Here is a 26,205-nt window from a genome sequence, read left to right as displayed (position 1 = left end):
TCAGGATAAGGAGGAGCCACCGGGGGCTCCCTCTCCTTCTGCCAGAAGCCACCCTCCCTGCTTGTCTCTCAGAGCTAGGAGACGAAAATAGGCTTATTTTAATTAATCACTGAATGCTAAAATTGTTTTCTAAGCATTTGACAAACAAGAACAAATAGTGGCCTGGATTCACCTAACCAGCCCATCGGATGAAAAATGGGGCCTGCCCCCCAATCCTCCCCCTCTCCATGCTCCCATGGACCCCTTGAATTTGGCTTTACGGCACTGGGAGGGAACCTTCCAAGAACAGCTCAAGAGGAGAGGAGTAATTGGATCCTTCCATCAGGCAAACTGGAAGCAACAGAGCATTGTGTAGCAGATCATATTTCTGCTGTTTCAGAGGAGGACATTTCCCTTTTTCCTTTAGGGTCCAGTGTGCTTTGTCGCCGTTTGTTTCACGGACGAGGAGTGGGCGTTGCTGGATCCTGACCAGAGAGCTCTGCATAAGGACGTCATGGAGGAGAATTGTGGGATCGTGGCCTCTCTTGGTAAGGCTCCCTGTGGGATTGTTATATCTGCCTGGAAATACAAAAAATACCTCTATGGACCAACCTCATATATTTTCACAGAGCTCAACAGAGCCCCCTATAACACCTGGGAACCTAACACCCCCACAATAAAGAGTAACTTACAGTTTTTCTCTTTGAACAATCTTCCTCAGATTATTCCTTTTTCTACCACGATTGGGCTGGTCTCAACTGCCTATGCCATCTTTAATGTCAGCTTCAGAATTGTTAGGAAAGATAAGTAGCTTCAGGTTTTCTGTTTTTGTTTTTGCTCCTGTCAGTCTTGGGTTGACCAAAGAGACGACTGACATTGGAGATGGAGGGGATGCCATGACTGGGCCAAACAAAATTCATCCCAGAGAAGAAGAGCTAGACTCATTGAATTTCAGGTAGAAGTAGCAGTGGTGGTGATGATGATGATGATGATGATGATACAGTGGTACCTCGGTTTACAAACTTAATCTTTTCTGGAAGAGGACTGTTCTTAAATCAAGGTACCACTGTAGTAATAATAATAATTTATATTTATACCCTGCCCATCTGGCTGCATTCCCCCAGCCACTCTGGGCGGCTTCCAACACACATGTAAAAATGAAACATAAATAATAATAATCTGATCCCATATATAAAGAACCTTAACTTTAAAATGAACAACTTCTCCTAGTGGCTGAAATTGTGGAAACCTATTTTGAAAGGTGTATTTCTGAGGTTTGATGGCTCATAACACCACTTTTGTGTGGAGTAATACTATAAAATTTTATAGCAATGGAAAGATAATTTAATGAAGAATATAATGCAATGAATTTTTATGAAGGAGTATTTATTAGAACAGCAGTCATAAAGAAAAAATGTGAAACCTTTGGTAACCATTGGTAACCTTTAGCTTTAATTACGGCCTTACAACGCCTTCCCATGAAGTGAACCAAGTTTTTAGTTTTGCAGCTGTAATAATGTGAAACCAAGACTGAATTATTGTTTCTGTTCATTGGGCTTTATTGCTGGGTTGCTTCTGAATAACAAGTTTCTTTAGTCGGCTCCAAAGATTTCTGATTGGGTTAAAGTGTGGGCTATTCAGGTTGCCATCAGTATGCTGATGACACCCAACTCTATCTGTTGATGGGTGGCCATCCTGACTCGGCCCCAGACACACTGACCAGATGTTTGGAAGCTGTGGCTGGATGGTTACGTGGGAGCCGGTTGAAGCTAAATCCTTCAAAGACAGAGGTCCTGTGGCTGGGACGGGACGATATGGCATTGGGGGGGGGGCAACTCCCATCTCTTGCGGGGGCGCCATTAGTGCCAGCACCGTCTGTTAAGAGTTTAGGTGTAATCTTCGACACCTCCCTTTCCATGGAGGCGCAGATTACAGCTATAACAAAGGCGGCATTTTCCCATCTTTGCCAAGCTAAGCAGTTGGCTCCTTACCTCTCTCGCCCTGACCTAGCCACTGTGATCCACGCGACGGTCACCTCCAGACTGGATTATTGTAACTCGCTCTACGTGGGGCTGCCCTTGAGACTGACCCAGAAACTCCAGCAGGTGCAGAATGCTGCAGCGAGACTCCTTACGGGGTATTCGCTGCGAGATCACATTCACCCAGTATTATACCAGCTGCACTGGCTCCCAGTGGAGTACAGGATCAGGTTTAAGGTGCTGGTTTTAACCTTTAAAGCCCTATACGGCCTAGGACCCTCGTACCTACGGGACCGCCTCTCCTGGTATGTCCCACAGAAAAACTTACGGTCTTCAAATAAAAACATCTTGAAGGTCCCAGGCCACAGAGAGGTTAGGCTGCCTTCAACTAGAGCCAGGGCTTTTTCTGCTGTGGCTTCGATCTGGTGGAACACTCTGTCACAAGAGACTAGGGCCCTGCAGGACTTGACATCTTTCCGCATGGCCTGCAAGACAGAGCTTTCCCACCAGGCCTTTGGCCAGGGCACAGCCTGACTCCCTCCTTCGGCAATCTTCACGGAGCTCTGGCCCAATGGTTGCCATTGGTTTGATTTGAATTAATTTTATAATGAATGATTTTAGAGTTTTGTGTTGTACTGTTGTACTGTTTTATTGTTGTTAGCTGCCCTGAGCCCAGCTTCGGCTGGGGAGGGCGGGATATAAATAAAATGTATTATTATTATTATTATTATTATTATTATTATTCCCAGGCCATTCCAGTAGTGAAATATCATTATCTTGAATGTACCTTTTGCACACAGCAGCAACATGACATAGAGCTGAATCCTGCTGAAAATATATAAATGCTTTGGTATCTGGGAAAAGATCACCTGCGGAACACTTCAGTTTGGGCTCACGTATTTCGTTTATGCATTTTCCCGCATTTATATTCCCATTAATGACGCAAATTCTGCCCACACCTTTTGCTGCCATACAACCCCAGATCATCACACTGTCTGGGTGTTTCACGGTCGGTGCAATGCAAGTAGGATGTAAATCTTCTCTGATTCTTCTCCTCTTCTCCGATTAAAGAAACTCGCGTGTTTCATGCCATCACTACCAAGGAAGGTAGTGTCCTTTTAAAAAAAAATAAAGTTTTTTATTTATACAACAAGAAAAAAGAAAAAAACACAAATACCAAATTACACACAAATTACAAAAATAACCATAGACACATAATTTTCTTAGCAAACAATAAAACATCTATTGGTCTTAACACTAAAGAACCAACCTCCCGTCTATTCCATATTTCAAATTCATATTACTTATTGCCAATACACACTTTTATCATAATTAAACTTATTCTTAATAAATCTAATTTCTTATATCTACCTTGCAACTATTACTGAAGTTCCTCGAATGCTGCGACAGAATTTAAACTACTATATTTATTTTTCAGATATTCTTTGAAAACCTCCCATTTTGAAACAAATTCCTGTTTTGATTTATTCTTTATTTTTTCTGATAAACCATCTAATTCGGCATATTCTGTCAGCTTTTGGATCCAATCTTGTATAGAAGGGATTTCATTACTCTTCCATTTTACTGCGATCAAAACTCTTGCTGCCGCCATCACATATAAAAAGATACCCTTCCTCTTTTGTGGAATATCCAAATCTGTTATTCCCAGGAGGTAGGCCTCTGGTTTTTTATCGAAAGAGATCTTTAGCATTTTTTGCAGTTCTGCAAGTATACTCTCCCAGAATACCTGTATTTTCCTACATGTCCACCACATATGGTAGAATGTTCCTGAGTCTCCGCATCTCCAACAATTACTTGACACATTTTTATACATTTTGGAAAGTTTCCATGGTGTTAGATACCATCGATGTTGCATTTTTTGAAAGTTCTCTCTAATCGTGTAACAGTTTGTGAATTTCCAATTGATCTTCCATAAATTTTCCCATTGGGGCATGGTTATTGAAGGGCCAAAATCCTGGGACCACCTCACCATAGCCACTGTTACCTCCTCCTCCTTGACTGTCCAGTCAAGGAGGAGTCGATAAGTTTTGGAAAGAGATTTTCTTTTAGAATTTACAAGATGAGATTCGAATCGGGACATTTCTGTTGAGAACCCCTTTTGTTTGTCAGGTTCTTGCTGTTACGATATGAGTGCAACGCAGCTGCAAACTGCCAGCTTGTTTACATCACATGATGTGGCTAGTCCTGGGAAAGAATCTTCCAGGCAGCTCACGGGATACACAAAGCTTTGTTCCGTGTTGTAATGGTTATAAGGGGTTACTTGTGCGTAAGTTGCCGTTACTTTCGGCTAGATTGCCTGGCTAACCATGCCTTGGCTGACAGCCCTCCACTCCGTGACCGGTCAGTCGCTTGCAGAATCCGTCAGTGGGCGTTTCTTGAACCTCTTCCAGCATAGAAGCTGTTTGACGCCCAGTCTCTGCCTACTCTCCCTGCGCGGAACCCTTCTGCGCAAGGAAGGACTGGGCAGAGGTGTGCCTGCGCTCTCTCCACTAGTTTCAGGTGAAGAGTCTTGGAGACCCCTCTCCGAATCCTCCATCTCCCTCCCTTCTCTGCTGGTGTTGCGCTGAATTCTTTCCCCTCTGCTGGTCCCCTCTCCTGCATCGCTCGGGAGCCTTGTCTCCACCTCTCTCTCCGATGTCAGTTCCCTGACATCCACCTCCCTCCCAGGACCCCCTCCAACCCCGGCCCAACCCTGTGACATAACTTCGTCTCCCTCTTCAGCCGACGATGCAGGAAATCCCTGGAAGCAGCTGCCATCGTCCTCCGAGGACTCAAACCGCGCTTCCCACCCGCTCCGATTTCTTCATGTGGGACGGGCTTCCCAGTCCGATTCCGCCTCCTCTGACGTTTCTCCTCCTTCCTCTTCGGAAGTGGGAAAACCCACAAAATCCTCTTCCTCGTCTGTGGTCCCAAATTGCTCCTCCCAGAATCTATCGGTTTGGGTGTACCCGGATACCTGTCATGGAACACCTCCACAAGATATCCATCATCTATCTCCCCCGCGGGAACCCACGTGTTTTCTGACTCGGGTTCTCCCTCCCAAGTCACCAGGTACTCCACTTGCCTCCCCCGCCACCGTGAATCTAGGATTTCCATAGCTTGGTTGTGGTGTTCCCTCTCCTCTACCTGCGGGTGTCTGATGCCTTCCCCCTCTCCCCCCCAGAACTCCCGTTCCCCTCTGTATGGTGAGAGTAGGGACCTATGAAACACCGGGTGGATTTTCATGCTGTCTGGCAACTTGAGCCTGAATGCCACAGGGTTCACTTGCTGCGTTACCTCAAAGTGTCCCAGCCGTTTTGGCCTTAGCTTCTTGCACCCTCCCTTAAAGGGTAGCCCTTGGGTGGACAACCACACCTGGTCCCCCACCCTTATAGTCTCCCTTTCCAAGTTCATCTTAAGTTGCTGGTGCAGGGCCTCCATTTCGTCCACAAACTGTTCTGCCGCAGGCACGCTCCACCCTTCCTCCCCCCTCCCGGGAAAGGCCCTGGGGTGACACCCATAATTGGCCATAAACGGGCTCATTCCTGTGGACACATGCTCAGCGTTATTGTACGCAAATTCAGTCAGCGCCAGTCTCTCTACCCAATCGTTCTGTCTCTCGTTGACGTAGCAGCGTAGGTATTGCTGCAAAATACTGTTCACTCTCTCTGCTTGCCCGTTGGTTTCCGGGTGTCTTGCCGTTGAGAATCCCACCTCCACCTGCAATAAGTTCATGAGCCTCCTCCAGAACTGCGAGGTAAATTGTTTCCCGCGATCCGAGATGACCCTCGAAGGAGCCCTATGCAGCCTGAAGATGTGATCAACAAACAACTTGGCCGTTTCCTCTGCCGTTACTGCATGTGAGCAAGCTATGAAGTGGCACATTTTAGTTAGCAGATCCACTACTACCATGACTGCTGTCTTCCCTCTAGACTTGGGCAAATCTGTCATAAAATCGATAGATACCACCTCCCAGGGTCTTCCCGGTGTGGGTAAGGGTTACAGCAACCCTGCGGGGGCAGCCCTCTCCCCTTTAGCCCATTGGCAGCGGTCGCACCCACGTACATACTCTCGTACATCTTCCTTCACCCTTGGCCACCAGAACTGCCTGGTAACCAGCAACATGGTTTTGTGTTGACCAAAATGCCCCGCCGTTGGGTTGTCGTGAAGCTGTTTGAGCACCCTTTCCCTCAAGGTCTCCCCTGGTACGTACATCGCCCCCTTGTAGTACAGCAGCCCTTCCCTTTCCCCAAAGCCTCCCTGGTTTTCCCTTGCTTCCCTGAGTTCCCTGATTCTTCTTTGAGCGAATTTGTCGTGGCGAATCAGCTCGGTTAGTTCTTGTTTCCCAACCAACGCTCCCCCACACACCCATCGTTCCTCTGGGAACATGTGTCTGACTTCCGGCGGTCCCTCTCCTTCCGTGTACTCCGGCTTCCTGGACAGCGCGTCTGCCCTTACGTTCTCTTCTCCCGGCATATACCGGATCTCGAAGAAGAACTTGGAGAACTCCTGTGCCCATCGAATCTGTCTCTGGTTGAGAACTCGAGCCGTTCTCCAGTATTCCAAGTTCTTGTGGTCCGTGCACACCTGGATCTTGTGCTGGGCCCCTATTAGCAGATGTCTCCATTGCTGAAAGGCTGCGTAAATTGCAAGCAGTTTGCGATCATACACCGTGTAGTTTTGTTCCGACTTGCTCAGCTTCCGCGGAAAAAAAGCGCACGGTCTCAAGCTTTGCTTCCCCCCCCGGCTGCAACAACACCGCTCCGACGGCCCGATCCAATGTGTCGGTCTCCAGCCTCATTGGCTTCTGCAGATCCACGTGTAGAAGTTGCTCCTCCGAAGCGAACTCCTTCTTTAGTCTTTCGAAGGATTGTTGGGCACTTTCTGTCCAGACGAACTTCCTTTTGCTACTGAGACAATCCGTAATGGGTGCGGTCAGGTGGGCAAAGTTTTTGATGAACTTCCGGTAGAAGTTGCTGAACCTGAGGAACCTCTGCACATTCTTCTTCTGTGTTTTGGGGGTCTTCCAGTCCAGCACCGCCTGCACCTTGCTGGGGTCCATAGCTAGGCCCCTGTCCAACAACTTGTACCCCAGAAATTCAACTTCCCTGGCGTGAAATTGGCACTTCTCCAGCTTGACCCACAACTGGTGCTTCTGCAGTCTCTTTAGCACTTCCCTGACGTCCTTGACATGCTGTTTCTCATTGTCTGAATAGATTAGGACGTCGTCCAGAAATGCTACGCAGTTCTTGTACAGCAGGGAACCCAACACGTGGTGCATGAAGGCTTGAAAACAGGCGGAGCCTGACTGTAATCCAAATGGCATGACTAAGTACTCAAGGGCCCCCAGGGGGGTGAACATGGTGGTTTTCCATTCGTCCCCCTCCCTCATCCTAATCAAATTGTACTCCCCCTGAGGTCCAGCTTGGTGAAGATTTTCCCCTTCCTCACCCGTGTTAAAATGTCATCAATTCTGGGCATTGGGAAGGTCACAGGTTCGGATACAAGGTTTAACGCCCTATAATCCACAATCAATCTGGGCTGATTAGTGTTCTTTTTGTCCACAAAGAACACCGGACTGCCCCCCACTGCCTTAGATTCTCTTATGAAACCTCTTTTCAGGTTCTTGTCAATAAAGTCTCGCAACTCCTGCATCTCCCTGTCAGACATGGCATACAGCTTACCCACCGGCAGCTGAGCCCCTGGGAGCAAGTTGATTTGGCAGTCAAAGGGCCTATGTGGTGGTAGCCTGTCCGCCTCCTTCTTACTGAAGACCTCCTGCAAGTCAGCGTACTGTGGCGGCACCTCTCCTCTCGGCTCCACCGTCATTCCAGACACCCTGGCCACCCTCAACCTTGGCTTCCCCCCCCCCCAGACAGTGTTCCAAACAGTGAGCTGACCCGAAGGTGACCGTCCTCTGATGCCAAGCCACTACTGGATCATGTAGGGCTAGCCAGCTCATGCCTAATATTATTCGGGGTCCCGCCAGTGTGGCCACGTGAAAGGCAATGGTTTCCGTGTGCCTGGAAACCTTCATTCTCATTGGTGGGGTTTGATGCGTCACCTCCCCTCCCTGCAGTTCCCTGCCATCTATCGTTGTGACTTGGAGGGGGAAATCCAGGGGCAGTAGGTGGAGTTGGTGCTCTAGAGCAAAGTCCTTGCTGAAGAAATTGCAGGAGCTGCCTGAATCCAGCAGTCCCTTCACCTTGACTGGGTGTCCATTTGGGAGTTCTAGCACCACCTCTATGGCTATTGACGCCTTGGGGGGGTCTGGTTGGGGCACTTCAGTTAGTTGCCGGCCTGGCTGCTGTGCCTGCTGATTGGCAGCCAAGCGTTGGCGTTTCCCTGCACCTTCTCCTCTTCCCCCTCCTCCTCACCACCAGCGGCTCCCATCATCCCTTGCCAAGCCTTTCTTTGTGGACAGGCCTTGGCAAAATGTCCTGGCCGTTGGCAGAGGAAACACTTGGTGCTTTTGCAGTCCTTTCCCTCCCTCTTGTGCCCTCCGCTGGCGTTTGAAACCTCACGCACACGCGCGCTCCATCGATTTCCATTGGCTCAATGGACTAGGAAGGCTGCCTTGGCATCTCAGGAATGCGGTAGTCAAGGCAACGCTCTCCTCTCCTCTCCCGCTTCTCCAAAGTGCGCGCTTCCTGTCTTACTCCTATCGCAAGCACAGCTTTGGTCAAATCGTCCATCGATTGCGGGCGGGGCATGCGAGAGAGCTCGTCCTTCACGGCTGGGGACAACCCCTCCTCAAACAGCATTTGTATAGGGGGAGAATCTAAGTTCCACTCCAGCCGGTGTATTAACATCGCAAAGCGGAGAGCCAGTGTGGTGTAGTGGTTAAGAGCGGTAGTCATGTAATCTGGTGAACCGGGTTCGTGTCTCCGCTCCTCCACATGCAGCTGCTGGGTGACCTTGGGCCAGTCACACTTCTTTGAAGTCTCTCAGCCCCACTCACCTCACAGAGTGTTTGTTGTGGGGGAGGAAGGGAAAGGAGATTGTTAGCCGCTTTGAGACTCCTGAAGGGGAGTGAAAGGCGGGATATCAAATCCAAACTCTTCTTCTTCTTCTAACTGATAGATTCCCCTGCTTGCACCCCATCAGTTCCCGTCTGGTCACACTCTGTTCCACTTGGCTGGAATACATCGTGTCCAAAGCCTAAAAGAACTTCCGAAGGTCCTTCAAGGCAGCATTCTGCGTAGCCATTAGGGGCCTGACCCATTCACGCGCCCCATCCTGCAGATGCCCCATGATATATGCCACCCTCTCTGTGTCATCAGCAAAGTCATCGTGCTGCAGTTCCAAAGCGTACTCTATTTCGGTTTGGAACGCGTTATAGTCCTGGGGCTTCCCCCCAAACTTGTGTACCAGTCCTGGCACCTTCCTTGCCACGGGGGTGGGTCTGACCTGCGCATCCTGAGCTCGCCTTTCATCCAGCCGCACCGTCAGCAGAGCCACACGCTGTTCCAAATCTCGGTTCCTGTCCACCAGATTCTGCACACCTGCAGCTTGCTCCGTGTCGCCGCCAGCACTTCCAGTCTGACTTATGGTCTCCTGCCTGTGCACAAGTAACGTCAGAGACTGACGGATTGCTATAATGGTTATAAGGGGTTACTTGTGCGTAAGTTGCCGTTACTTTCGGCTAGATTGCCTGGCTAACCATGCCTTGGCTGACAGCCCTCCACTCCGTGACCGGTCAGTCGCTTGCAGAATCCGTCAGTGGGCGTTTCTTGAACCTCTTCCAGCATAGAAGCTGTTTGACGCCCAGTCTCCGCCTACTCTCCCTGCGCGGAACCCTTCTGCGCAAGGAAGGACTGGGCAGAGGTGTGCCTGCGCTCTCTCCACTAGTTTCAGGTGAAGAGTCTTGGAGACCCCTCTCCGAATCCTCCATCTCCCTCCCTTCTCTGCTGGTGTTGCGCTGAAATCTTTCCCCTCTGCTGGTCCCCTCTCCTGCATCGCTTGGGAGCCTTGCCTCCACCTCTCTCTCTGATGTCAGTTCCCTGACACGTGTGTAATATGAGACCTTCCTGTTGCATTTGTAAAGGAAGTCTGAGTCATTTGCTTGGAGAAGTTTGAACTGATCGGACATGTTTTTTTTGTAGAGCTGTGCTGTAAAGTCAGAAATAAACAAGATGTAAAAGGACTTTCTGACTAATCTTCTTTCCCCTGTGAAAGGGGAGAAGGGGGTGTGCATCTTCCACGCTTTTAAATACCTTTTTCATTTCATTATAGAACATCTCCCAGAAAGCCTTAATTCTTGGGCATGTCCACCAAAGGTGAAAGAATGTACCTTCAGTCTCTTTGCATTTCCAACATTTATTATCGGACAAATGATAATTTTTTGCGAGCTTGACTGGTGTCATGTACCACCTGTAGATCATTTTCATTATATTTTCTCTTAAGGCATTACATGCCGTGAACTTCATACCTGTGGTCCATAACTGTTCCCAGTCAGCCATCATAATATTATGTCCAACATCTTGTGCCCATTTAATCATAGCAGATTTCACCGTTTCATCCTGAGTGTTCCATTTCAACAGCAAGTTATACATTCTTGACAAGTTCTTAATTTTGGTATCTAACAGTTCTGTTTCCAATTTTGATTTTTCCACCTGGAAACCAATTTTTTTGTCCAAATTATATGCCTCCATTATTTGGTAATAATGGAGCCAGTCTCGCACTCTATTTTTTAGTTTTAATCTCGCACTCTGCAGTTTTAATCTGTCTCCTTCTTGTTCCAAAATTTCCCAATATTTCAGCCATTTGGCCTCCATATTGAGCTTTTTCTGAGCCTTTGCTTCCATTGGTGACAACCACCTTGGGGTTTTATTTTCAAGCAAGTCCTTATATCTTATCCAGACGTTAAACAGTGCTTTTCTGACAATATGGTTTTTAAATGCTTTATTTGCTTTGACCTTATCATACCACAAATATGCATGCCACCCAAATAGATTGTTAAAACCTTCTAGGTCCAGCACGTCAGTGTTTTCAAGAAGCAGCCATTCTCTCAGCCAGCAAAAAGCGGCTGATTCATAATAAAGTTTTAAGTCTGGCAGGGCAAATCCACCTCTTTCTTTAGCATCAGTTAATATCTTAAATTTTATTTGAGGCTTCTTGCCCTGCCAGACAAATCTAGAGATATCTCTCTGCCACTTCTTGAAACAATCCATTTTATCCAAAATTTGCAATGTTTGAAACAAAAACAGCATCCTTGGCAATACATTCATTTTTATCACAGCAATTCGGCCTAGCAATGATAGCTTCAGATTTGACCATATTTCTAAATCCTTTTTCACTTCCATCCAACATTTTTCATAATTATCCTTAAATAAATTCACATTCTTGGCAGTCATATTAACCCCTAGATATTTCACTTTCTTAACCAGTGTTAATCCTGTCTCCTTCTGAAACCTCTCTCTCTCAGTCACTGTTAGGTTTTTCTCTAAAACCTTAGTTTTCATCTTATTCAACTTAAAACCCGCTACCTGACCAAATTCTTGAATCAGTTCCAGTACTCTTTTAGTACTAGATTCTGGCTCCTGTAATGTCAATACCAAATCATCGGCAAATGCTTTCAATTTGTACTGTTTAGCTCCGACTTGTATACCTTTAACCAATTGGTCCCTTCTAATCATGTTTAAGAGAACCTCCAGGACCGATATAAAAAGCAATGGAGAGATTGGGCAGCCTTGTCGTGTTCCTTTCTCTATCTTAAATTCTTCCGTCACTACATTATTCACAATTAATTTAGCCTTTTGTTCTGAGTAAATTGCACCTATGCCGTTTTCAAAACCTTGACCAACCCCCATCCCCTGTAAATTCTTCTTCATAAAACTCCAAGAAATATTGTCAAAGGCTTTCTCCGCATCCACAAATATCAAAACTGCTTTGGTGTTAATATTCACTTGTAGTTTTTCTAAGATGTTAATTATGTTCCTCGTATTGTCAGACAAGTGTCTGCCCGGGAGAAAGCCCGCTTGATCTTTATGAATTTCTTCTACTAGTACCTTTTTTAGTCTTTTATCTGCAAAATATATATCTGCAAAAATTTTATAATCCACATTAAGCAAAGATATGGGGCGGTAGTTCTTGAGCTGTGTCTTCTCAGACTCTGTTTTTGGTATAAGTGTAATATAAGCTTCCTTCCACGACTCTGGTGCCTTTTTCCCTTCCAATATTTCATTACAGACTTACTTTAAGGGTTGTACTAACCATTCTTTCAGGGATCTATAATATCTTGAAGTCAGACCATCCGGTCCTGGAGATTTGCCTAGTTCCATGTTCTGGATGGCCCCTTCTACCTCCTGCTCCTTTATTTTGTAATTCAACATTAGCTTATTTTCTTGAGAGATTTTTTGTAATCCATTTGTTTTCAAAAATCGATCAATGTCCATTTCTTTCTGCATCTCCTGTGTATATAATTGTTTAAAGTACCTCTGGAAGCACTTTCTGATCTCCACTGGATTCTGTATATTCTTTCCTTCCACTTCCAAGTTTGTAATGGTATTGAGTTTTTGTCTTTTTTTCATTTGCCAAGCCAGCAGTTTTCCGCATTTATTTGCCGATTCAAATGTCTTTTGTCTCATCTGTTTAATTTTCCATTCTATTTCCTGGTTCATCATTTTCATATATTGTACTTGATATAACTTTATCTCTTTCAGAATCTCCTGCGACTTTGGTTTCGCTCTCAGTTTCTTCTCTCCTTCCTTTATTTTCTCAAAAATCTTGTCTTTTTTCTCATTTTGAACTTTCTTCTTAATCGCATTCTGTTGTATCAGAAATCCTCTCATAACCGCTTTGCTTGCGTCCCAAATTACTCTTTTTTCAACAGTGGTGTTCATATTTATCTCAAAATAGTTGGGCCTTCTTTGTCACTTCTTCGTTCCCAAACAGTGTCATTCATCCTCCATCTGAAGGAACCAATTGGTGTTAGTTTCATTTCCATCTTCACAGCATTGTGGTCGGAGCAAGTTTTAGGGCAAATTTCCACCTTTCTAGTCTTCGGAGCCAGCCCTCTAGTCACCCAAATTTGGTCAATTCTTGTCCATGTCATTTTGGCCTCAGAGAAGAAAGTTCCCTCTCTTCCCAAGGGGTTCTTCATTCTCCAGATGTCAACTAAATCCATATTGTCAGTTATATCTAAAAAAGTTTTTGGTAGTCTACCATCCTTGGTAACTACCTGTCTCTGTGCCTTGTCCATATTTGTAGACACCACTCCATTCATATCCCCCATCAGAATCATATTGTAATCCATATAGTCCATCAAAGTCTCATGTAACTTTTTTAAAAATTCCGATTTCCCCTCGTTTGGTGCATAAATGCCTACTATCAAAAATTTCTCTCCTTGTGATTGGATTTCAATTGCAACAAATCTTCCTTGGTCATCTTTAAATAAAAATTTCAGTGATAGGCTCTCCTTTGCATAAAGTACTACTCCTCTTTTTTTAACTTTGTCTGATGAAATAAATTCATGTCCCAGTCTTTTATTGCTCAATGCCTTCCTGTGTAGCCTTATCACATGTGTTTCTTGTAGACAAATCAAGTCCAATTGTTATTTTTTTAATAAATGAAAGACTCTTCGCCTTTTTTCCGGGGAGTTCAGTCCATTAACATTCCAGCTTAATGCTTGCAGTGCCATGATGTAGTTACTTTGATTTTCCTCCAACTGCGCCCAATGCTTGCTCTTGTTCTGTCGGTGGTGTTGGTATCACTTTCACTGGGCAGTCCAGTCCAAAGGATAGTGTTGCTATGTCCACTATCGGTGATCTTCTGTCCAATACTTTTTGCTCTAGTCCTCTATCTGGTGATCTTCTGTCCGATGCTCCTGTCTCTTTTCCAAGTTCCTTCTGCAGATCTTCTTCGTAGTTACTCAAAAACTTTTCTTTATCCTCAACTGATCTTATTTTTATTTTCCTTCCTTTAAAACTGAAGGATAGGCCTTGGGGAAATTCCCACCTGAAGATGATTCTGTTCCTTCTCAGCAGGACAACCAGATCTCCATAGTTGGACCTAAGGTCCAAAAGATGTTTCGGGATATCTTTGAATATTTCCACTCTTGACTGCTGTATTACCAAGGTCTTCTGATAGTGCCGACCCAGAATTTTATCTCTCTCTTCTTTAGATTGGAGGGTAATCAAACAGTCTCTTACTCTATTCTTCTTCCTTCCTCTTCCAAGTCTAAAGGCACTCACAATTTTAAATTCTTCTTGTTCCAAATCCAAATCCCAAAACTCTGCAAATTCCTGCGTGTGAAAGTCTATCAAACTACAGTGGTGCCTCGCAAGACGAAAAGAATCCGTTCTGCGATTCTCTTCGTCTAGCGGTTTTTTTGTCTTGTGAAGCAAGCCCATTAGCGGCATAGCGGATTAGCGCTATTAGCGGCTTTTAGCGGCAAAGCGGCTAAGAGGCTATTAGCAGCTATTAGAGGCTATTAGAAAAAGGGGGGAAGCGAAAAAAATCGCAAGACGTTTTCGTCTTGCGAAGCAAGCCCATAGGGAAATTTGTCTTGCGAAGCGCCTCCAAAACGGAAAACCCTTTCGTCTAGCGGGTTTTTCGTCTTGTGAGGCATTCGTCTTGCGGGGCACTACTGTATCCTTCTCCAATTCAGGTACAGCTCTGATCCTCAAATTTGTCTGTTTTTCCTTAAGCTCAATCATAGAAAGCATCGACTTGTGGTCCTCAAGTTGCCTCTGTAGATCTGGGACTCTCTTTGTTTCCAATTGTGTTACCTTGACTTCCACGGCAGCAACTTTTCCCCTGGCTTCCTCTGCGGTCTGTCAGATCAAAATAGATTCCTGTATCAATTTCTGAATGGTTTCTATGTTGGTATTCACCTTTTGTCCCAAATTATATATACTTTCTGTATTTAAATCGATTATAGTATTTGCAGCATCCACCTTCGCATTTGTTGCATCCACTTTTGCATTTGTCGCATCTACCTCCTTATTGAGCTGCTCTAAAGATTCATTTATCTTACCTAATGCAATCGCTAGAGCTTCTTCTGATGACATTCCTCTTGGTTTGGATTGTGTTGGTACAGCTGCAGGTGAGGCAGAAGGACCAGATGCTGACGCTCTTCGCTGCCAAGACTTCCCAGATCTTGTTGTTTTGTCTGGGAGTGACGAATCTACTTTTTCTTTCCCATCTGCCATAACACTTAAAAAGTCCAAGGTCAGTCCCACAATCACACAGTTTTATCTTACAAGTGGAAAATTCCCCTGATCCAACTCTTGTAACAGTTTCAGAAACTTCCTCTAGGGGGAAACAGTTACAATCCGTACTTGTATTAATCCAAAATAACGCCTTTTAAAACACAGCTCAAGCAGGAAAGTTAGTTTCAATTTTCAGTTACTTTTCTTCCTTTTTAGGATCAGAAGGGGACAGCTAAAAACAATGTATCTCTCTTACTGAGCTAGCTGTCAGCGGATGATCTATTCACAGTCAGTGCGCATTTCAAAGTACGGCAGTCTTATTGTCCTATTGGCAGCCCGTTCCCAGGTTCTGAGTGGTGGAATTTTAGCTTCCTTCCCTCTCTCTTGCAGGTATATATAGTCCAAAACTCTTCTCCTGCTTCCAAGGGGGGGGGGGGGTTACTATTTTTTGGTGTTGAAAAATTAGTCCTTTCCGATCGGCTTTCCAAGACTTTAGCTTGCAGCCTCTTTGCTTTGATCTATTTACAAAAGCGGAAGGCGGACTTCCTGTTTATGCCTCCCCGCTACAGTACCAAATTGAGTCTTTTTTTCCTTTAAAAGTTTCCAATTTGTTCTACTCACGGGTAGTTGCTTTTAGAATCCAGTTGTCCACAGGAAAAAGTCAGCGCTCTCCGGCAATGGCTGTGCGGCTTCGCTCCGTGGAAAAAGCAGTAGATTCACAGCACCGCGCTGCTCACCCAACTTCGCTCCGGAGCCCCGAAATTGGGTTTCCCTGCGAGTAGGGGAGGTGCAAAAGGTGCCAACCGAATCCCACGTTCACAGGCTTCACCCGCCTGTGATTTTGAGGGGTCCCCGCCTTCGCCGTGGTGGCCAGACCCGGTTCCCACAGAGCAAATTCCTCCTGGTCAGAGGAATTCCACCATTACCGATGGCGCTAACCCGGAAGTCTCCATCAGGTCTTTATATTTTTCCCATACAGCAAAGAGTGACTTTCTTATTATATGGTTGGTAAAATTTTTATGAATTTTCGCTTTTCCATATATCAGGTAGGCGTGCCATCCCCAACGATTGTCAAAACCTTCCAGGTCCAGGAGGTCCGGATCCTGCAACGTGCACCAATCCTTTTAGCCAGGTGAAACAGGCTGCCTCGTAGTAAAGTTTTAGGTCAGGTAGGGAAAAGCCTCCTCTCTCTTTTATGTCTATTAAGATCAGGTGTTTAATCCTAGGTTTATTCCCTTCCCACAGGAATTTGGAAATTTCTCTTTGCCATATCTTGAGACAACCTGTCAAGTAAGGTAGTGTCCCATTGTTCCGCTGTCCAGTTAACATGGGTTTAATCTTTTCAACCTTTGCTTGAGAGATAACAAAGGCTTTTTCCTTACAATTCTAACATTTAGACCAGTCCTTGCACTCAACTTCCCATTACATTGCGCCATGGCATCTTGTATACACCCAGATGATTTTCTTCTGTCATGTAGGCACTGTCGCGTTTTCCACGCGGCGCTTTCAGCAGAGACGCTAAGAGTTCCAGGTTTTTCCAGTGCAGTCTTTTTAATGTGAGTTATAAACAGGCATTTACAAAAGAAACAGTCCATACAGAGTACTTACAAACGAATACTCTCCACCACCACACTACAGCACAACCACCATACAGCACAACCACCATACAGCACAACCACCACACCCACTGTTAAACAGGCTTTCCTTTTAAAACAGGTGATAGCCAATCACACTCCTGCTGAGTCACTCTGACCCAGCAGAGTATTGCATCATCCTGTTGAAGCCTGCAGACTTATCCAGTATCCTGCGAATCCCAACACTCCTCCTTAAGTCAAAGGCTTGAGACCTAATAATTCTCTTAAGTCTCAAAATTTAGGAGCATCCAAACATGTTGTATACAAATCTGCCACATTACATTTCGTGTTACAGTGCTGTACCTTTAACACATTTCTTTCCAAAGCATTTTTCACATTTCCGTATCTTATAGCAATATGTTTACTCTTGCTTTTAAAGTTCTGTTGGTTAGCAAGCTGTTGTGCAGCCATGTTGTCACTTAGCACAGTGATTGGCATTTCAGAAGGTATTCCAAGTTCTTTTGTTAGACAAGCAAACCATTCTATTTGTGATACACATTCACTTATGGCTGAGTACTCTGCTTCACAAGTACTTGTGGCAACAAATGTTTGTTTCTGGGATTTCCACTGAACCAGGGCATTTCCAATATATATGGCATAGCCAGTGGTAGACTTTCCATTTTCTCTGTCCCCCCAGCTGGCATCAGCGTATGCATACACTTGCTGATCATATCCTGTATCCAGCACCAGTTTGTAATCTTTTGTGCCTTTCAGATACCTTAGGATTCTTTTAAGTGCTACCCAATCTCTCTGAGCCGGGTCTGCACTTCTTTGGCTTAACATGTGCACTGCCAATGTTATGTCGGGTCTTGTCCAACAACTTAAATATAACAGAGAACCCAACAGAGAATGAAATGCTGTTGCATTCTCACATTTTTGTCCTTCTGGTTCATTTTTGAACTGGGTAGTTATGGGAGTGTCAGCCTCATTTGCCCTCTCCATTCCATATGTCTTCAGTAACTTTTCAATTTTTTCCTTCTGACTCAGAGAGTAGATGCCCTCTTCATTTCTCTGAACCTCTACTCCTAAGTAATTCTGAATCTCTCCCAAATACTTCAGTTTGTATTTGTTACCTAGGCTGTTTATAAACCAAGACACTTGCTTTTGTGCAGTTGTTATCAGACAGATATCGTCAACATACAAAAGTAAATAACAAACACTTCCTTGCACCATTGCTGAATATAAACAGGAATCAGCCAGGCTTTGTTTGAATCCCATCTTTTTCAAAGTTGTGTCTATGCATTCATGCCATAGACGTGCACTTTGGTGTAAACCATATAGTGCCCTTTGCAGCTTTAACACCATGCTGTCTTTTTCAAGCTCATAACCTGGTATTTGCTGTAAATACACCTCGGCGTCAATAGGAGCATTTAAATATGCTGAGGCAACATCAAAATGATTAACTTGTAACCCTCTCAGACTTGCCATTGCCAAAACTGATTTTACTGTTTCAGCCTTTGCTGTTGGGGCAAACACTTCATCATAATGTATCATTTTCCTTTGTGTAAAGCCCCTTGCAACCAATCTGGCTTTCCTCTGATAACTACCATCAGCCAGCTTTTTCACTTTAAAAACCCACTTACAGCTTATGGGCTTTTTACCTTCAGGCAATTCTGTAGGGACAAACACATTGTTGTTTAGCAGAGAGTTATACTCTGCCTGCATTGCCTTTAACCACGCCTCTTTCTCTAAAGTAGGTAACTCTTGCACTTCTTCAAAGTTTTCTGGCTCAGTTACACAAACCTGGTTTATGGTGGCTGGGAACCCATAACGGTCTGGAGGTTGACCTTTATTACTTCTTGCAGACCTCCTTGGTTCATTAATCTCACCCCCTGGGCTACCTTCAGGACTGCTTTTGGGGTGGATTGACTCTGGAGATCTACCTCCTCCTGTCCCTGTTGCACTTTCTTCTCTCCCCTGCTCCATGCTAGCAGCTGGAGAAAAATGCTCAACCTTTACCTCCTCCTTTTCAGTTTCTCTGGGAGAGCTGCCAATTCTTAGCTTTGTTTCAACTGCCTTATCAGGTACGCTCGGCAGTAAAACTTTTTCTGGCAGCAGGTTTGCATGTATCTTGGGCCAATTTCTTTGCTCATTAAAGCTGGCTGATCGACTATAACTCAAAAGATTTTTATCATCTTCAAACCTGTAGGCTTTCGTACCACTTTCATACCCAAGGAATAGCAACTGCTGTGCCCTTTTTCCACCTTTTCTTCGGTTCTTTACAGGTATGTCAACCCACGCCTTTGTCCCAAAGATTCTCAAATGTTGCAAACTGGGACTTTTGTTATAGAGAATTTTATAGGGTATGTCATCTAGTACCCTTGACCATAAGCGATTCCCAATATAATTTGCGGTCTTAATACTCTCAGCCCAGTACTTAATTGGAAGATTTGCATCTGCTAATAATGCTTTCATTTGTGTCTGCAAGACACCTCCCCTACGCTCTGCTACCCCGTTCTCCTGAGGCATTGCCACATTGGTAAGCCTATGTTTAATCCCTTGGGAACGCAACCAGTTTCTTAGGGAGCTTGCCATAAACTCTCCTCCCCTGTCTGACTGAATAGAGCACACCTTTTCGCCAAGTTGCCTTTCTACCCTTCTTACCCAGAACTTCAAAGTTTGGGCAACGTCAGACTTTTGCTTTAACGGATAGACCCAGCCAAATCTAGAATAGTCATCCACTAGGATCAAACAGTACTTGTTATGGGAGACACTTGGTGGAAAAGGACCAGTTACATCAGCATGGATCAATTCCAGTGGTTTTTTGGTTTCTCTCTGGCTTGCTCTTGCTACTGGGCAAGCCCTGCTTTTAACCTCCTTGCAGATATTACAGTCTAAGTAATTATCACAACTTTTTATGTTTTTCATCCCCCCACACAACTCCAATGTTTTGTTTAGCACCTTATAGCTAGCATGAGCCAGACGCCTGTGCAGGAGATGAATACACATATTATGGGTCGGGACATTTTGCACATTAGCAACCTTAGACTCACACTGCAGTACATACATATTAGCTCTAAGGTTAGCATTTGCCAACACTGCCCCATTTTGCTTTATCTGGCACTTATCTCCCACAAAGTTTACTTCAAAGCCTGCTTTTGCCAAGTCAGGAATGCTTAGGAGATTGTTTTGCAAACTAGGCACACACAACACATTCCTGAATGTGTGTCCCAGCTGTGGGAACACAACCTCCCCCTCACAAACCACATTAGCTTTCTGGCCCGTAGCAAGACTTACATGATTTTTGTTTGAAGCCCTAGCATCAGTTAGCAGTCCTTTTCTTTTACAAAAGGTTTGAGAAGCTCCACTGTCCAGAACCCACAGTTCTTCATTTTCTTGACCATCTGCAGACACCCAAGCGGTAGACTCCCTCTGCTGCCTCCTGTGCTTCTGCTGTTTTAGTTGTTTTCTCGGGCAGTCCCGAAGCAGATGTCCACTGGACTTGCAGCAAAAACACCTTTTTACTCTGTTGACCACCGGCTGGTCTGCAGCAGCTCCTCCTGGCTGTTTCTCCGGCTCCCGACACCGCTGCTCTTCCCGGCTGTTGTTTCCTCTGGGATGCTCCAACAGCTGGGCTGAGGTCATCTTTCGCTCTGCACGCTTGTCCTCCTCTGCATACAACTGTCCGGTAACGTATTCCAGAGTCAGCTTATCAGTCTCTACAGACTCGAGGGAATTGACCAGCATATCATAGCTGTCATCAAGGGAACTCAGGACTATAAAGACTTTGTCCTCTTCCCCCACAGGCCTCCCTCTTAAGGCTAGCTCCTGGAAACAGCCTGTTAGGAACTTTAGGTGGTTTACCAGGGAGTCCCCCGGTTTCTTCCGACACTGGTACAGTCTCCTGGTCAGTGTAATCAGTGAGCCAGCTGTCTCTCGCACATGGACAGCCTTGAGCGCATTCCACGCCTCACTTGCCGTCACCTTATCAGCTACGTAGACTAGCTGGCTGTCGTCCACTCCAAGGATGATTGTAGCCAAAGCTTTCTCATCCTTTTCAAGCTGGGCCTCTGCAAGTGCCAGCTTTTCATCGTCATCCTCCTCCTCCTCAGGGGGCTGCGGTGGAGTTTCCACCACCTTCCATAGGCCCTCACGCTTGAGGAAGTGTTGCATTCGGACCGACCAGATGCTATAGTTTGTGGCCGTCAGCTTCTCCTTCAACATGCCAGTTCTGGACTGCTCCATCCCTGCAGCTCACCTCCAGCACCCACGGCTAGATAACTGCCACCTGTACTCTTGCGCAGCGGAAGCGTGCTGGGCCCATAACCCTGTCGCGTTTTCCACGCGGCGCTTTCAGCAGAGACGCTAAGAGTTCCAGGTTTTTCCAGTGCAGTCTTTTTAATGTGAGTTATAAACAGGCATTTACAAAAGAAACAGTCCATACAGAGTACTTACAAACGAATACTTTCCACCACCACACTACAGCACAACCACCATACAGCACAACCACCACACCCACTGTTAAACAGGCTTTCCTTTTAAAACAGGTGATAGCCAATCACACTCCTGCTGAGTCACTCTGACCCAGCAGAGTATTGCATCATCCTGTTGAAGCCTGCAGACTTATCCAGTATCCTGCGAATCCCAACAGGCACATTCTCTCCACTCATCCATCGTCACTTGCCTTTGTACACATTCCCTGCCTTAACAAGTCTGATTTTGTAGTGACTGAGTCTCCTTATACCTCTTCAAAAATATAGAAAGGCCAACTTTGGTTAAGTTTTCCCCAATCTCTCTTCTAATTTCTCCATAACTGTAGCCTTCTTCACTTAATAGTACAATCTTACTTTCTGGGGACCACTCAACTCTTTGTGCCATTTCTATAATTTTATTATGTTTTACACCCTCACTAAATGAAAGAACACACCAAACCAACCAACTTGATAGCAATCACATAACACACTGACAAAAGTCAACCTAAGCAAGTTGTGCTTTCTTTTTCTGGTTATTTGGATATAATTTTGATAGAAAAGGGGTAATTGAAGAAACTTTGTTGGATTGCAATCTCGATTGCATTCTTGATCGAATTATCTTTCCACTGATATATAATTTTATGACATTACTCCAAATGAAGTGGTGTTATGAGCCAGCAAACCTCTGAAATACACTTTTTTCCAAAAGTCTTCCACAATTTTGACCACTACTGTATATCAAACAAAGCAACATTAAACAACACATCAGAATCTCAAAATAAATATGTTGGTTAATGACAAACAATACAGGTAATGAACACACACCCAACTCCCTTCAGTTCTTCTCCATTTGTTCCTGAGGCTCTAATCCCTTTTTGTCTCCATTGCAGATTGTGATGAATTGGAAATCGAGAGCAAATGTGACCACGACAAAATCCCCAGAGAGGAGAAGCCACGCAAAAATTTGGAGTGTGGAGAAAGCTGTAGTCAGAGCTCCAATTCCACTTCCCATCAACAAAATCTCATTGGAAAGAAAGTCTATCAGTGCATAGAATGTGGAAAGAGCTTCAATCAGAGCTCCAATCTCACTTCCCATCAAAGAATTCATACAGGGAAGAAACCCTATCAGTGTGTGGAATGTGGAAAGAGCTTCAGTCAGAGCAACGATCTCACTAAGCATCAAAGAATTCATACAAGGGAGAAACCATATCAGTGTGTGGAATGTGGAAAGAGCTTCACTGATAGCTCCAATCTCACTTCCCATCAAAGAATTCACACAGGGGAAAAACCCTATCAGTGTGTGGAATGTGGAAAGAGCTTCACTCACAGCCACAGTCTCACTTCCCATCAAAGAATTCATACAGGGGAGAAACCCTATCACTGCATGGAATGTGGAAAGAGCTTCACTCATAGCTCCTCTCTCACTTCCCATCAAAGAATTCATACAGGGAAGAAACCCTATCAGTGTGTGGAATGTGGAAAGAGCTTCAGTCAGAGCAACGATCTCACTAAGCATCAAAGAATTCATACAAGGGAGAAACCATATCAGTGTGTGGAATGTGGAAAGAGCTTCACTGATAGCTCCAATCTCACTTCCCATCAAAGAATTCACACAGGGGGAAAACCCTATCAGTGTGTGGAATGTGGAAAGAGCTTCACTCACAGCCACAGTCTCACTTCCCATCAAAGAATTCATACAGGGGAGAAACCCTATCAGTGCATGGAATGTGGAAAGAGCTTCACTCATAGCTCCTCTCTCACTTCCCATCAAAGAATTCATACAGGGGAGAAACCCTATCAGTGTGTGGAATGTGGAAAGAGCTTCACTCATAGCTTCTCTCTCACTTCCCATCACAGAATTCATACAGGGGAGAAACCCTATCAGTGTGTGGAATGTGGAAAGAGCTTCACTGATAGCTCCAATCTCACTAAGCATCAAAGAATTCATACAAGGGAGAAACCATATCAGTGTGTGGAATGCGGAAAGAGCTTCACTCACAGCCACAGTCTCACTTCCCATCAAAGAATTCATACAGGGGAGAACCCCTATCAGTGTGTGGAATGTGGAAAGAGCTTCACTCACAGCCACAGTCTCACTTCCCATCAAAGAATTCATACAGGGGAGAAACCCTATCACTGCATGGAATGTGGAAAGAGATTCACTCACAGCCGCAGTCTCACTTCCCATCAAAGAATTCATACAGGGGAGAAGCCCTATCAGTGTGTGGAATGTGGAAAGAGATTCAGTATGAGCTCCTCTCTCACTTCCCATCACAGAATTCATACAGGGGAGAAACCCTATCAGTGTGTGGAATGTGGAAAGAGCTTCACTGATAGCTCCTCTCTCACTTCCCATCACAGAATTCATACAGGGGAGAAGCCATATCAGTGTGTGGAATGTGGAAAGAGCTTCACTGATAGCTCCAATCTCACTTCCCATCAAAGAATTCATACAGGGGAAAAACCCTATCAGTGTGTGGAATGTGGAAAGAGCTTCACTCATAGCTCCTCTCTCACTTCCCATCAAAGAATTCATACAGGGAAGAAACCCTATCAGTGTGTGGAATGTGGAAAGAGCTTCAGTCAGAGCAACGATCTCACTAAGCATCAAAGAATTCATACAAGGGAGAAACCATATCAGTGTGTGGAATGTGGAAAGAGCTTCACTGATAGCTCCAATCTCACTTCCCATCAAAGAATTCACACAGGGGAAAAACCCTATCAGTGTGTGGAATGTGGAAAGAGCTTCACTCACAGCCACAGTCTCACTTCCCATCAAAGAATTCATACAGGGGAGAAACCCTATCAGTGCATGGAATGTGGAAAGAGCTTCACTCATAGCTCCTCTCTCACTTCCCATCAAAGAATTCATACAGGGGAGAAACCCTATCAGTGTGTGGAATGTGGAAAGAGCTTCACTCACAGCCGCAGTCTCACTTCCCATCACAGAATTCATACAGGGGAGAAGCCCTCTCAGTGTGTGGAATGTGGAAAGAGCTTCACTCATAGCTCCCATCTCACTTCCCATCACAGAATTCATACAGGGGAGAAACCCTATCAATGTGTGGAATGTGGAAAGAGCTTCAGTCAGAGCTCCGATCTCACTTTCCATCAAACAATTCATACAGGGGAGAAACCCTATCAGTGAGTGGAATGTGGAAAAAGCTTCACTGTTAGCTCTAAACTCACTTCCCACCAAAGAATCCATACAAAGGTCAGAAAAAACATTATATAGCTTTAGGAGCCAGGCAAATCCGCACCTTTTTAACCAGGCCTTTTTCTTATTGACATCTAATGCTATTTTAACATGTGATGTTTTGTGTTTTTATGTTCTAAGCATTCTGAGACGTGTGGGTGTATGAATACAGCCACTCTTAAATTCCTAGGGGTCTTTGCCCCCCCATAAAATATTTGAGGAGGCCACCCCCCAGGTTTTCTTTGTGTGTTTTTTTTCAAATGCAACATTTTATTCTTCTGCTACTTGACATACAATTTCACTGTCAATTTGTCCTTTTAAGAATTTTTTTTAAACCGCACAAACGTCATGAGAAAAACAAAATACAAGAAAATACAAACATGGACAGGTCCCATCTTTGCGGGCAAAATGGAAAAGTTGCTTTGAAGCAGGCTTTCCCAAACTTGGGTCCCCAGCAGCTCCCGGACTACAGTTCCCATCGTCTCTCCCCATTGGTCCTGCTAACTAGAGATGATGGGAGTTGTTGTCCAAAAACAGCTGGAGACCCAAGTTTGCTTTAAAGGGAAAGTAGACTGGCCTTTTGACACCCTCTGCTGGCCAAAAGCACTGCCCCAGAATCTGAACCACCCCCAGTACTCCTAATTGGAATTTATAGAGCACAAAACTGAAGTCTGATCGGCACTTCAACCTCTAGGGAGCTTCTAGGTGCTTTCTGCACCACCTAGAGTACCCACAGAATTGTGGCTTCTACTGGCAACACACACAGGAGAACAAATGAAAGACAAACACAAGGGGCAGGAAAAACCTGGAAAGGGCCATAACAAATGGACATCCGGTGTGAAGAGGTCACTTTCCCCACTGCTGAACACTGCCACAGGTAGAGGAGATGGAATGCTAGAAGTGTTCTCTGGGGCAAGGGCAGCTGCTGAGAAATTGAACTATGGGCACAAAATATTACTTTTTTAAAAAGTCACTGCCATTATAGACATTGCCATTCAAATGGTGTGCATGCATCCTGTGATTGATAGTGCAAGGTGGGACTTACCTGGCCCCCCACCAATATTTTATTCAAGTTGGCACCACTGGGTCGGGTGGTTTACAGATTAAATAAATACATAAATCTCCTTCCTTTGCACATGTTCCAGCTTGCCTATATCCTCCTTTATTCTTTTTTAAAATTTATTTGCCCTTCATCTGAAGATTTTACATTATAAGCATACAGGATGAAAGCATGGCTTTCTCAAAAACAAGACAAGCCAGAGAAACCTCTTCTTTTCTTTTTTTGGATGGAGTTACAAACTTTGTTGATCAGGGGCCTGCTGTGGAAATAGTCCATCTCTATTTCAGTAAGGCTTTGGACAGAGTCCCCTGCGACATTTATGTGAGGAAGCTGGTAAAATGAGGCTGAATGAGGTAACTGTTAGGTGGATTTGACTGACCGAACCCAAAGAGGACTCCTTCATGGTTCCTCCTCATCCTGGGGAAAAGTGACCAGAGGGGAACTGCAGGGTTCTGTCCTGGGCCCGTTGTTGTTCAACGTCTTGATAAGTGACTTGGATGAAGGAACTGAGGGGATGCTCATCACATGTGCATACGAGACCAAACGGATCATGATGGCATCCTCTCTCTTCTTCAGCAACTGACAGGGAGACAAAGAACAGTGCAAAAGCACAGCAGAGCGGAAGAGATAAGACCAACTTCCGTTCTTACACTTCCCAAGCCTAGGAAAGTAAATAGGGGCATGTGACATACTAGCCACATATCCAGCAACGGGAGGAGTGAATTGCTAACTCACCACACATGATTGCAGGTGATATAAGGAAAAAAACCTGCTCCTTTTTCCTTATGGGG

At 45.0% G+C, this 26,205-nt stretch overlaps 2 protein-coding genes across 2 annotated transcripts in view; one reads left to right on the top strand and one right to left on the bottom strand.

The window, feature by feature from the left end:
* Window positions 1-26,205, bottom strand: part of LOC310843318 (uncharacterized protein) — a 133,641-nt gene that overhangs the window by 19,004 nt on the left and 88,432 nt on the right. The gene's annotated exons all lie outside the window — the stretch shown is intronic.
* On the top strand, window positions 428-25,494 carry LOC310843333 (uncharacterized protein). Its single transcript, XM_083736525.1, has 2 exons — window positions 428-527; window positions 22,049-25,494. The coding sequence occupies exons 1-2, from the start codon at window positions 494-496 to the stop codon at window positions 24,304-24,306; spliced, it is 2,292 nt and encodes a 763-aa protein (XP_083592651.1). The 5' UTR covers window positions 428-493; the 3' UTR covers window positions 24,307-25,494.

Source organism: Podarcis gaigeae (genome assembly GCF_964106915.1).
Source record: "Podarcis gaigeae genome assembly, chromosome: 4".
NCBI classification, from domain to species: Eukaryota; Metazoa; Chordata; class Lepidosauria; order Squamata; family Lacertidae; genus Podarcis; species Podarcis gaigeae.
The sequence above is the reverse complement of the archived record's forward strand: the minus strand, read 5'-3'. Positions and strand labels throughout refer to the sequence as shown.